Source organism: Lutra lutra, chromosome 14, assembly GCF_902655055.1.
Source record: "Lutra lutra chromosome 14, mLutLut1.2, whole genome shotgun sequence".
Lineage (NCBI taxonomy): Eukaryota > Metazoa > Chordata > Mammalia > Carnivora > Mustelidae > Lutra > Lutra lutra.
Genome location: NC_062291.1, coordinates 68876349 through 68889613, shown reverse-complemented (window position 1 = coordinate 68889613; position 13265 = coordinate 68876349). Strand labels below are relative to the sequence as shown.

Sequence of the window (13265 nt, the reverse complement as noted above, 5' to 3'; positions counted from 1 at the left end):
ACTGAGGACTTGTTTTCTCTCGTTGTCTCTAAATCTCCAAGTCTCTGCCTTTCGGCAGCCTCCTCTGAGGCCCAGGTGTATGACGTTGACCTTCTCCATGAGGTAGTCAGACGGGTTGTCCCCTTCTTTGCCTTCTGAGGCAACTGAAGCTGTATTCCGTAGCTCTTCATCATGGTGAGCGGACTATTTTAGTGTTTGTCTTTCCTGATAATGGCAGCCTTCCTGATGCATGAGTCCAGACATCTTGTGAGCTCTGTCACCTCCATACTTAAAAACTTAGCACTAGGTTGTGGAGCATCGTGTTGTGGTGAGGGAGGTGATCAGCACCCTTTCATCCTTCCCTGCGGGCTTGAAGCTGGGCTCCCAGCCTATGGGGAATTTCAGCAGATGAGCTCCGAGAGCCTGTGGATTCACAGAGCGGAGCATTCTCTGTGCTGTGAGACAGGAGGGGCACTGATAAGTTTAGGACTCAGTTGCCTGCAGAGACGGTGGGAAATGGAACTTGGCTTGGCCATTGGGCGCCAGCCTCAGATTCGCCCAGTCGAGTGGTTTTGCCTAGTGTTGGGTATTTTGAGTTCTTTGCTCCATGTCTGTGATGTACAGTCAGTGGAGGAACACTTGGTCTTTCTCACTGTGCCATACACAGGTGGAGATCCCCCCCATCTTCTAATAATTGCTTTTAGAGCTTTTAGTCTTGGGGCACATTTTGAACCTGTGTGTGGGAGACCGTCACAGATGTGATTGTGTAGTTCTCTCCTAGTAATGCTTCTGTTCCAAAATTAAAATATAAAAAGGACTTCAGTTTTTGTCTTCTGTTTAATTCAGGTGGTGAATTTCTTGGCTGGATACTACCCTAGAATTTTGCATGTAATTAACACATTAAAAAATTTCAGCTTAAGTGGGGAGAATTCTGCTTCTACTTTGACATTTTTTCGCCGTGGGCTGTTGGAAGCCTGTTGAGAATCGGGGCCTAGAGCTGGTTCCAGTTGTTCAGCTGGAGTGATCATCACTGATGCCCTTTGTGCTGAAGAGAGGGGGTGGGTGGTGCCTGGAAATGAAGGAGTCCTTCTTTCAGCTGTGGGCAGAGACTTGGGATGTCCTTACCCCTTCTAGCATTTCCCAGTGCAGTGGGACTGTCTGGAAATGTCATGGGGAAATCAGATCACTTTTTAAAAATACTTCTTGTTCGTTTAAAAAAAGTGCTACGGCATAAGAACATTGTGATTCACTCGTTTTCCTAATAAAAATGTTTGTCTGTCTGGGGGTCTGGGAAGCACATGGGGCCTGGTTCCCCCCCTCCCCCCCACCCCCAGCCACAGAGACAGATGACTCGTCGCTGCTGTGTTCCCAGTTCTCAGGATTCTAGCTTGGTCCTCTTGCATCTAATGATTATTATTTTTGTAACTTTTACAACCATTTCATGAAACTGTTTTGTTTCAGACACAAATGGAGATAGATACAAAGAAATACATTATTATTCCTTCTCTTGAGCTCTTTATCCAGTTGGGGAGATAGCCAGAGTGGATCACTGAGTAGTTCTAGAAGATTAAATTATTTGAAATAATCAATTTGGTGGGTAACTTTTAATTTTGATATACTTTCAGACCTATATAAGTTGTAGGAATAGTATAAGGAAGTTTTATACGTCTCCTCCCAGATTCAGCAAGTACATTTGTGGAATAATTAATTTTTAATTAACTTTCTTAGGCCAGTCCCTGAGACGAATAGGACGTTGTCGCTAGATGAAGTGTACCTGATCGACTCGGGAGCCCAATACAAGTAAGTGAACTAGCGCTGCCATAGAGGGGGATGGTGCTGGGTCAAAAAAGTTGAATAGGGGGCAAGCCAAGCTCCAGCCAAGGGCACCCAGATGGGAATCTCACTGTGCGCCAGCCCCTAATGGAATCCTTCTCATGTCTTGTCCTTTTTTTCACCCCTGCTTGAAGTTATCCAGTGGTGACTCTTCTCAGAAAAGACTGTTTGATAGAAATGTTTAGTTCTTGGCCGGAAGTTGTTAAATACTAAATAAATAACTGAAAGCAAGCTTTCGAAACCACTGGAAAGACTTCTGCTCTAGTTCATAAACTGCCTGTTAACTCTGCACTTGCAGCGGCCTCCTGACTTTGGGAAGTGGGGGATTAATTTTAAATGAGTAAATGAGAAATTAGGGTTGCCCCTGAATTTCTGAATTTCCATCTTCATGTCTCGCTGCTTTCATATTCCTCCTCTAGAAAGTTTCTCAGAGGAGAACCCAAGATTTGGCTGGGTCTTGTTGTGGAACCATGGAAGGAGCTGGAATGGGTGTTGTCGGCACTAAGAGAGCACGGGCAGCCACTGCATTTGGGACTGTGGTTGATGGAGAGCCTGATTATTTTTTTTATTTTTAAAGATTTTATTTTAGGGAGAGGGAGAGAAAGCACCAGAGTGAGAGCAGGGGGAAGGGCAGAGGGAGAAGGAGGGGAAAAGATTCTCAAGCAGACTCTGCTCTGAGCGCAGAGCCCTATGCAGGGCTCCATCCCATGACCCTGAGATCATGACCTGAGCCAAAACCAAGAGTCAGGTGCTTAACCTACTGAGCCACCCAGGTGCCCCTGGAGAACTTGATTTTTATTTATTTATTTATTTTTTTTGGAGAGCTTGATTATTAAGCCGGCTCTGCCACATGGGTGAAAACCATAGCTTAGCCTTGGGACACGTGTGTGTTTGTATTCATAATATAACATCTTAGAGCTCAGGGTATTAATTGGGTAACTGGTGTAAATTTTGGTTCACGTCTAAATTTTAGCAGGATTTCAGAAGTTATTCTTTCTATGTTAGTATGGATTAGTGCTTCCAAGAGAGGTCTTTGGGTAATTGTAGGGTCCACTCCTTTGCTGTCCTGATGGGCGGAACTAGAGCTTGGCCCCCTTTTGCTAGAAGCAGGCTCCTACTTGCTCCTATTTCCTTTGTCCTCCGCCCTCTCATTTATAACCCCATGATCGTGTCACCCATGAGACAGGCCTCACACTGCAGACCAAGAGTGTGTGTGTGTGTCAGGACCTGATTGAGTTCACTCTCACTACCTGTGGCCATCCTTGCTCTCACACTTTGTCTCATTAAGAAAAGGATTTATGTATTTATTTTAGAGAGAGCACAAGCAGGAGGGGCAGAGGGAGAGAAAATCTCAAGCAGATTCTGCGCTGAGCACCGAGCCAGACACAGGGCTTGATCTCACCACCCTGAGACCACTACCTGATTCCAAACCAAGAGTCTGATGCCTAACTGACTGTACCACCTAGAGTCCCCTGAGCCAAAGCTTATTTTGAGTGAAAACTAATTTGTCCTTTTCTTTGGAAAGGGATGGGACGACAGATGTGACACGGACCATGCATTTTGGGACCCCCACAGCCTATGAGAAGGTAAGGTGGGGCAGAAAACTGCAAAGCCCTGTTTTCTTAAGAACAGCATTGCTCTCATGAAAAGGAATTGTATAATGAAGAGAAATTTATATGTGGGCTAGTAAAATAGCTCATTACTGTGGAGTCAGGCTTATCTGCTTTATGATGTCCATTTAATTAATTACTGGAGAAATCTTAAAAGCATTCTGTCTGCTAAGGTCAAAGCAAGTCAAAGTCAAGTTTAAACAGAGTCAGTGTTCTCAAATCAGGAAATCTCTTCGGGGATGGGAGTGGGATAGTGAAATGTATACTTTTTACAAACAACGTCTAGATTTGATTCTGAAAGCTACCTCCCCCCTTCTCTTTTCAAGTTCAGCATTTCCACTTACAGGTTTAGCTCAGGAAGCCTCTAAAATGGTTTACACTGCTCAGTTTCTGGTCTGTCTGGCCTGGAGAGGTAGAGATGGCGGTGAGGTAGGAGTCTGGAGGCCGGACTTCAGGTCCTTCTGCTGTTTGCTGGCTCTGTGACCTTGAATAAAGCACTGAGACACATCCATAAATGTGGGGATACGAGTACCTGCCTCCAAGGTTGGTTATAAAGGTTCCACGACCCTTGCAAATTCCCAGATCAGTCACTAACCCAGGAATGTCGGTTGAGTCCTTGAGTGAGTCTGTTTTTCTAGGAGCTCCTGCAGGGAGTTTATCCAAGGAAGAGAGTTTCACACAGTGCAGCAGAGCACACTTCATACTTTTAGTCCTGTGCCTCATCTGTTTGCAGGCACGAGCGCCTTAGAAGAATCTGACCTTGGCTCCACATACCTTTGGTATGACTCTCTCCATGCTGGGTACAGAGCTCCCGACCAGCTCGAGTGTGTGGGTTTAGTCCTGGCTCTGCGCCTTCCTGGCAAGCCCCTAACCTTCCAAGCAGCACTTTTCTTCTTCAGGCAGTAGGGATCTCCCCGAGTCTAAGATCAGGAAGGGGTACAGATACTGCTGCAGGACTGCCTGGCTTCAAGGCCAGCCGTTGCTCCTTAAGAACTACGCTGTCCAGCAGGCCAGTTAATTTCTCTGTCGAGTAGGGATGACAGCAGCATCTCCGGCATCCCTCATGGGATTAAGGGTTCAGTGCTCAGTACCATGTCTGGCCCGGAGGAGTAGCTCGGTGACTGTTAGCTGGTGACATCAGCAGTTCTGTGACTTTTGTTCATCTTTCTCAGCTGGAGTGTGTCAGAATGTTCATTTCAAGGGAAGGACCTGTGGGGTCATCTCTGATGGTTCTCTTTTAACTAAATTTAATTTCAAGATTTTCTAGAAAATCGGTCCCATGGGCAAGCTTTTTTTTTTTTTCCACCAGAGTTTTTTCTTTTTCCTCCGATTTTCTCTGTGGTATTGCTAATAACCTTTAGAAGCAAGGTTTTCTGAGCTGCCGGAAAGCTCCAGGACTGAAGCGTCTGTCCTCGTTCTACAACTTGCCCCTGGGTTTTTTTTTGGCAGGAATGCTTCACATATGTCCTCAAGGGCCACATAGCTGTGAGTGCAGCCGTGTTCCCGACTGGAACCAAAGGTAGGTGGTTCCTTCTGTCATCTGGCAGGCATTTTCTTGTTCAGGCACCAAACATGTCTAAATTTGAGTGGAAGGACGTGTCCTTTGTTTCATGGCAGCCCTGGCCCCTTTAGGCCCAGCCAGGGCAAGTGCTGCGTGGAGTGAGTGCCTCCCAGGGAGCCAGGCCTCGGTTTGGTATGATGTCAGTTGTGTACACCTCTCCTGCCCACCTGAGGTGTCAGATGACACAGGCAGATGGCTCCCAGGAGAAGGTGGCTAGCGCATGAAGGCCTCTAGGCCCAAGTGCAAGTTGGTTGGTGCACCCTCTTCACTGTCCTGCTTTGCTGGGCCATTGTCTCCTTTCCGGATGCTTGTCGGGATTTATTTCACTGGGAACCTGACTTCAGATATATACCAGTCTGCCTGAGGACTGATGGATGGGGCATTGGGCGGGGAGTTGACTAGACCTGGGCCTTGAATCTGCTTAGATCAGGTCTGCACTCATCTCCCTGGGCATCTGTTTCCTTGCAGTCTGGTTAGAGTCTCATCTTTGTCATTCTGAAACCTCAGGGTCCCAGCCTGGGAAGGGAATGTGTCTGTCACCCACACCCTTAGCTGCTGCAGGTGACCAGCCCCTGTACTGGCTTCCTGGACAGACAGACCTCCATCGTTGGACTGAGCTCTGGCGGGTTGGGGAGTGGCTGTCTTAGGAGCTGTGACTGTTAGTTCTTTCTTGTGCTGGGTTGAAATCGGAACCCTCCAGTAACTTTTACCCGCTGGTTTCTGTTTCACTTTCTGGAGCCAAACATAATAAATCTAATATCTAAAGTGCTTTGCAAATTGAAAAGTACTGGACAAATATCACTGAGTGGTTCTTTATGTGTCTTTCAGGACACCTTCTTGACTCGTTTGCCCGCTCAGCTTTGTGGGATTCTGGCCTGGATTACCTGCACGGAACGGGACACGGTGTTGGATCTTTTCTGAATGTTCATGAGGGTCCTTGTGGCATCAGTTATAAAACGTTCTCTGATGAGCCCTTGGAGGCGGGCATGATTGTCACTGATGGTAAGTGTCCCTCCCATCCTGGGTAGGCGCAGGTCTTCGAGTCTGTTGGAAGGCTCTCTGTTGTTTCTTAGCTTTTGATTATCTTAAAATAAATTGGATATAATTTCCCCCTCTGGTCACCTTGAATTAAACAAGAACAACAACTTTTTACAATTATAAAAGTGATATGTGTTCATTTTAGAAAAGGTGAGGCTGTGGGGCAGCATATGCAAAAAAATGAAAATCATTTGTAATCCAGCCACCCAGGTGAGATCTTCCTTCATATTTTGATGTGTTAGCTTTGGGTCTTTCATATACGTATATATCTTTTCTCCTAATCATTCAGATTATACCGGATGTATTGTTTGTATTCAGCTTTCTTAACTTAATGTACTTCCTCTTCCCAGGTCATTACCAGATCTCTGTGCATATATTTTAATGCCTGCCTCGTTATGTCTTAGGAATAAGCGCCGGATTTGTTTGGTCAATCTTCTGTTACTGTCCTCCCGGCCCTGGCGCCGTTTCTCAGGCACTTTAGAATCTCTCTGTCTGTTCCTTGACGACCTGTTGGAAGTGGCCGTGTGGGAGGCAGAGCTGTCTCTGGGCTCTTGCCCCGGAGCTGAGCAGGCTGTTGGCCTGTCTCTCCTCCTCCTTCATGGTGGGGCTGTCATCGCAGGAGTGAGTGCTTCTCGTCTGTGCGGGCCTGTTTGTCACTGGCTGCTTCTCATCTCTGGGTTTGATTTCTTTTAGAACCAGGCTATTATGAAGATGGGGCTTTTGGAATTCGCATTGAAAATGTTGTCCTGGTGGTCCCTGTGAAGACCAAGGTAGGTAATGGTCTGTTTATTTTTAAATTTTCCTTATTTCTTAATGAGGTAAGATGAACGAGGCTGTCTGTCTCTGGAGCCAAGAATGTGCCATTCTGGAGCTTCCTCCCCCTGATATCAGAGAGTCTCCTAGAAATCACTGTCCTCTGCAGAAGCCAGAAGGAAACTCTGGAATGAACTGGGACCCGGAACTGGAATTCCTGGGGTGCCAGGCAGGCCCCTGCCTGATGGGATTTGGGGCTCCTTGTCACGATGCTTCCTCTACGTCAGGGGTACACGTGCTGGGGATGTGGGAGGTGCTTGTTTGAAGGCCCGTCCCAGACCCAGGGCCAGGGTCAGGGCCTGGAAACTGTATTTTCAGCAAATGCTTCAGATGATTTCTGTCAGGTAAAGCTGAGGGGCCTGGCGGGTTGGGCCCCATTGGCTTGTGATTAGATGGGTCTCTTTCCTTCCGGAAGATAGGCACTTCACCTTCTCCCCTTCACCGTTACCAAGAGGTGCCAGGGCTTAGGTGCTAGGCTTTAACTAGAGATCTGTTCACTCCTCTTCTGTGGGTGGTGGTGGAAATCGAATAGTTGGAGGCAAGTGGCTTCCTTAGCCTGCAGGCTTCTGTTCTCTGCTTCCACATCGAAGTCACCGTCGTTGAGAGTGGCCTCTCCCCTCACTCCCAGAGGCCTTGCCAGGAGCAGAGACCAAGCACACTCTCAGGTGCCCTGGCCATTCTGTACTATGCAGAATGGACAAACCTGATTATCTGCCACCAGATGGGACTGGCTGGTCGAGGGAGGACACATCATTAACTGTTAAATAAAAGTGATGTTGGGGACTTACACTCTAGTAGAGTTTTGAGAACCAAAAGCAGTAATGCCCCTTGTCTAGACACTGTCATGCCCTGCCCCTACTGCTGCTCCATCACAGTGGACGTTAGCCTGGGGACCTGCTGCTCAGAGCCCCTCGGCTTTTCCTGAAGGCAGCTGTTGACAGAGTGGGGCAGCTCCAGGACGGTGGCTTCAGCTGGGTTCATTGTGCCTCCTGGGCCTACTGGAGATGCCGACCAGCAAACCCCGTTTTGGTTCCCAGTCACACACCTGGCCCTGGGGGGGTGGTCATGTCTGGGGGGAATGACTCCATGGTGGCTCTCTGTGGTAAGAGAGGAGTAAAAGCTTCTGTTTTCTTCCTTTTCCAACAGTATAACTTCAATAACCGGGGAAGCCTGACCTTTGAACCTTTAACTTTGGTTCCCATACAGACCAAGATGATAGATGTGGATTCTCTAACAGACAAAGAGGTAATGAGGGTGGCTTGGAGGAGACAGAGTGGGACTGGGGTGGAGAGCTACCTTCCATTCTCTTGTCTGTTCCCACTTTTTACTTCAGAGGGCTGTGCCACCTGAGTCTGAAAATCCGAGGTCTCCTGAGGACTATAGATGCTTCTCCTCTTTTGTTGGCTCTCCAGGTAGAGCTAGTCCATCCTGCACCATCGGGGGGGTGGGATGGGGGTGCTGTAAGGTTTCACGAGTAGGATTAGTTTGCCATTGCTTTCCTTGAGGACATGAGCCATAGCTGCGCTGGGGAGCGTTCAACAAACTGTGGGCCATGCGTCTTCCCTCTGAAAAGCCAGATGGGTGGTAGGGCCTGTTGGCCATTGCATATACCAGATTGTTTTCTCATGTTGAATGAAACATTAAGGGAATGAAAAGCAAAATCTATTATCATATGCCCAGTTGTCACACAGACAAGGAGAGAGGTGGTGCCTCCTCTTCTGGTCACTCCGGGCTGTGAAGCTCTTCATAAAGCTAGGAGCCCAGTGGTGCTCACTCTCAGGCTTAGAGTAATGCAGGTCATGAAACCCCTTCAGACCCTGTGCTGGGTCCCAGGCCCATGAGGCCAGGTGAGGTGGCGGGTCTCGGGACCCGGATAACGCTTATGGGATCAGGCAGGTGATCAAAATCAGAGCAGAGACGGGGCCAGAAACTGGGCGGGAACAGTCAGCACTGGACAGACCAAACAGTTTCCAAGCCAGGAAGACAGAAGCCAGAAGGACACAAGTTTCAGAGCAAGGCAGGTGGTCAGAAGTCCCTGCAAACTTCAGATGATTGATGGGAGCCGAGGGCGGGACAAGCATGGCAGGTCACTGTAGGAGTAAGTTTTGTTACCCAGTACAGCCCCTGGCCTCACCCCAGGGGCGGTGAAGTGCCTCTTCAGGCATCCTCCGTGGTGTGCCCTCATGCTTGGCACGAGAGAAAGGTGCCTCTGAGGCTCGAGGAGGCCCCTTCTGTTGGACTGTGGAATGGGATTCTCCCAGCCAGAAGCTTCTTCCGCCTGACCCTGCTCACAGAGGGGTGACGGAAAAAGGTCACTGCTTCCTGCTTAGCATGGGCGCCACTGCTTAACCTTGCTTGGGCAGCCAGACACCCCCACTCAACGAGGCCGACTGATGCGGTTTTATTCAGCTTGTTCATGGCGCTGGATGGGAAACAGCCTGTTAGTGGCCCAGTGTCCGGTGTGGGTCTGGCAGAAAGAGTCTTTCCAGCGGTCCCTGGCTTAGGGGAAGGGGACAAGAACACATGAGCAGGCATGGAAGCCACTTGCTTGAATCCTTTGTGCACCGCAGGAGCCGGGGTCTCTTCTCATGGCCTCAGGTACAGCTTCCAGGGTCTCAGCAAGGGACCCTCCAAGTACGAAGTCACTTTGCTCTTGGAAGCCCAAGGCTGTGGCTTCCTGCTATAGCTCTAGGTCGTGAGGTCCCTGCTGCCGCATGCAGTGTACTCACCAGGAGGCATTCCTCCCAGCGACAATCCACTTTATCTACAGAAACAGTGCGTGAGGAAGGTTGAGTGAGGCCATTCTTCCCTGAGGGAGAAATTTTGTTAACCTGACTCAGTGCACCCCATGACATTGAACAGGGACCCGTGGGCTCTGTCGTACTCAGTGGTTCATTACTATACCCTGCGTAGCCGAATCACTGAACTCTTCTTTCTGCCAAGCAGATAATAGCTGCTTTCCTTAGATCATTAGCAAGTTTCTACAAATAACAGTAGATGCATTTAACATACCAAGCAGAGTACATTTATTGTCTCTTTTAGCAAAAAAAAAAGAAAATCTCCTTCTCTATATTACTTAATAACTCTGGGGCTTCATTCTGTCGGAAGGCACAGTAATACCCCACAACCAGAGTCTCTCCAGTTGGCTTTTAAAATACTTGGTCATGTCCTTTACCGTCTCCCAAATAGATTGTTTTCAGTGACTTTTGGGACTTTTAGGGGTTGCATCCCCATCATTTATCAGAGGTGGCAGCTGAGGACTTTGGTCATGAACATGGGCTGCTGCACATTCTCGGGGCCTTGGGATGTTGGTCAGGGCCCCCTGAGGGTGTGCGTACAACTCAAAGGGTCTTGGGAGTGTCACCTCGGCTCCAGGGTTGGCTGCTTTGGACCGCTGGCTGTCTTCTAGCCCTGCCTGACCCATAGCAGTTTGCTTGCTTTTCGCTCCCTGCCCTGCTCCCCAATTCCCAGTAGGGGCCAGTAGGTTCTCCCCAGTGGGGAGTGGAGCCCTGGGTGGGTCAGAGCCCGTTGGCTATACCACTGCATCTGTCCGCCCATCTCAGCCCCTGAGCTCGTCTGTGGTACCTGGTCCAGACTGGAGTCCCCGTGCCCGTGCTTTTGTAACACTGCTGCCTTCCCAGGTGGCGAGTGGGTCATTGCAGCGGCGGCACGGATGGCGGTGTCTGTCTTGCCCGCTTCACCGCAGCTGAGTGTCGGGGCGGGCCCACTTCCTGGCCAGTGAAGAGAACGGGTGGTCGTCCTCTGGGTAGAACTTGCTTCATTCCTGTCCTGCCCCAGCGGAGAGAATTCACCCTTTTACGGCGCAGAACTATCGCCAGAGTGGATCCACCCCAACCCAGGCACCAAGTCCTGTCAGACCTCCTTCCTTCTTACCTCTTTTTAAAACATCTGCTGGGGCGGTGGGCACGTTCTGTCAAGCATCTGAAGGTTAAGCTCCCGGCCCCACCCTGCAGCATCACAGTCCTTGGTTACCAGAGGTTTGGGCTGCGTCCAGGTAGCCACCCACGGGGGCTCGGCTCATCCTGGTTTACTCAGCTTAGTCAGTGGAAACTCAGTGCATTGGTGGGACACCTTCAGGTGTGTCTCTTAGCAGAAGTCTTACTAGGCATCTAGGGGCTAGTTTTCAGCCCCCCTCTCCTCTACTGCCACCCTGAGATGGCTGAGGTATAAGGGAAGGAGGCCACATGGGTGGGTGTAGAAACCTACCAGACCCCCTGCCCCGTCCCTCCCATGGTGTCCTGGGGGGCCTGTTGGGAAGTATACCTGGGTACAGGTTACTCTGCACTTTGGAAACCCAAAGCCATGACTTGCTCTCAGGAATTAAAGTTTCTTCACAGTCATTGCCGGTCCACTGCACTAGACTGTTCTGGAAGCATTTTACCATAAGCAGTGTGGCCTTGTCCCCTCAATTTCAAGGGAAATGGAGCCCAAGGAAGTCACTTGTCCCTGAGCAGGGAGAAAAGGTTTTGTGTATCTCTGCCCTCAACTCGTGATCTCTGTGCCTGGGGGCCTCTCCCTGTTTGCCTGTGTAGCCTTTGTGAGAGGTGTGAACACTGCCTGTCTTTCTCCCATCTTGTAGTGCGACTGGCTCAACAGTTACCACCTGACCTGCAGGGAAGTGATTGGGAAGGAGCTGCAGAAGCAGGGCCGCCAGGAAGCTCTCGAGTGGCTCATCAGGGAGACGCAGCCCATCTCCAAGCAGCACTAATGCCTCATGATTTTTGTTTTTGTAAAACGCTCTGGGGAAGGGAAGAAACCTGGCAGATCCCTGACATCTGTCCCCTTTCCTCTCCTTCCTTACTTCCCCTTTTTACTTTGAGATTCTAAGAAGGACTGAAAATCTTCTTATCCTCTTTGATATTTTCTTGCAAACACTCAATCTTTTATGATTTTTTTAATTGTTGAGAACTAGCCAAGAATAAAATAGCTGCACCAGAAGGAGGGTCCCTGCAAAGCGGAACACTCGAGCAGGGGAGATGCCCTGAGCAGCCACAGGGAGTTCTCTGGCCAGTGATGGTGAAACACTGAGTTGACACTGATGGTCAAGTTCCAGGTGCTAGTACATTATTCATGATCACCTTGATTCATGAGACTGTATTTATGATCAGTGAATAAAATGTCCGAATGTGCTTTGTCTCAGCCGTGTCTTTCCTCTCAGCACTGTCTACACCGCATCTTAGGGGAGCTCATCTCCAGGGCTGGTGGCCTTTGGGGGAGACATTGTCTAGACAGAAGGTCCCCTTTGAGGAGAGATCCCTGGCCTCCCCACATATTGTCTGGCTTAATTGGAAAGCCTTTTTCTTTTCTCTGGAAAACTTAATATTTGGTGAGTATAATGTTGGTCCACCCTGTGTTACATGTTGTGTGTTCTCCCCTTGCCCCCCACCATGGTACCATAGCACCACAGCCCTCATGTCTCCTCACTCGTACATAGCGCTCTGTGGCAAGTGCCTGCGACTCCCCATCCATGGGGACTTTCACACTTGGGACAGTCCCAAAGATCTGATGTCCCTGTGACCTCAGACCATCGTGGTTGGGTATGGGAGAACAGACTTCCTCAGCCCTTGGCTGGGATGTCTGAGGTGTGGTCTATACTGTCTCATGCAGCTGCTCAGTGGGATGGAGCCCCATTGCCCACCATGGTTAACTTGTTACAGAACACACCTTTACTTTCTTCCTTTCCTTCTGTGTTTCACTTCCCCTTTTTTCCCACCGGCATTTCTTAGGGCCATCCCCCAATAAACCAATTGCATATAAATCCTTGTCTTAGGGCCTGCTTTTTTTTTTTTTAAAGATTTATTTTTATTTATTTATTTGACAGAGAGATCATTAGGCAGAGAGGCAGGCAGAGAGAGAGGGGGAAGCAGGCTCCCTGCCCAGCAGAGAGCCTGATGCGGGACTTGATCCCAGGATCCTGAGATCATGACCTGAGCCAAAGGCAGAGGCTTAACCCACTGAGCCACCAGGTGCCCTGGGCCTGCTTTTTTTAAGGAACCCACCCTAAGACATAACCTGGAGATAACAGCTACTAATCTGCTATATATTTTCTCCAGTTTCTTTCTTTGTGTTAAGTGTTCAGTAACATATAGAGCAAGTATATGTGCGTAAATGAGTATGTATGCAGAAACTGATACAACATTGTGTGTCAATTATATGTCAATGAAAAAAAGTGAAAAAAAATTAGAGATAACTGCTTCCAGTCTGAATTTAACACTGAACATCAGAAATGGAAAGGTATTTGACTGAATTGATAGCATTATATACATACAATGTAAATCTAGTTTTAATCTATTAGAAAATTCACATTGTGTTTGGTTTGATGGATTAATTAGTAACTTTAAAAGTATGTCTTCCTCTTCTCTACTGCCAAGATGGAATGATCAGTTCAAAACTCAGATGTCAGATCTCTG

General features: G+C 48.7%; 1 protein-coding gene across 4 annotated transcripts in view; it reads left to right on the top strand.

The window, feature by feature from the left end:
* XPNPEP1 (X-prolyl aminopeptidase 1) overlaps positions 1 to 11984 on the top strand; it is a 53931-nt gene extending 41947 nt beyond the window's left edge. For 3 of the 4 annotated variants that reach the window (XM_047702218.1, XM_047702219.1, XM_047702220.1), the window contains 7 exons: positions 1708 to 1779; positions 3338 to 3398; positions 4872 to 4941; positions 5812 to 5985; positions 6715 to 6791; positions 7981 to 8079; positions 11435 to 11689. In XM_047702218.1, coding sequence (XP_047558174.1) covers positions 1708 to 1779; positions 3338 to 3398; positions 4872 to 4941; positions 5812 to 5985; positions 6715 to 6791; positions 7981 to 8079; positions 11435 to 11563 — 682 coding nt within the window. In that variant the 3' untranslated portion in view covers positions 11564 to 11689. Of the gene's footprint in view, positions 1 to 1707; positions 1780 to 3337; positions 3399 to 4871; positions 4942 to 5811; positions 5986 to 6714; positions 6792 to 7980; positions 8080 to 9055; positions 9127 to 11432 lie in introns of all 4 variants that reach the window. The other variant, XM_047702221.1, reaches the window with a different exon arrangement.
* The last annotated feature ends 1281 nt before the right edge of the window (positions 11985 to 13265 follow it).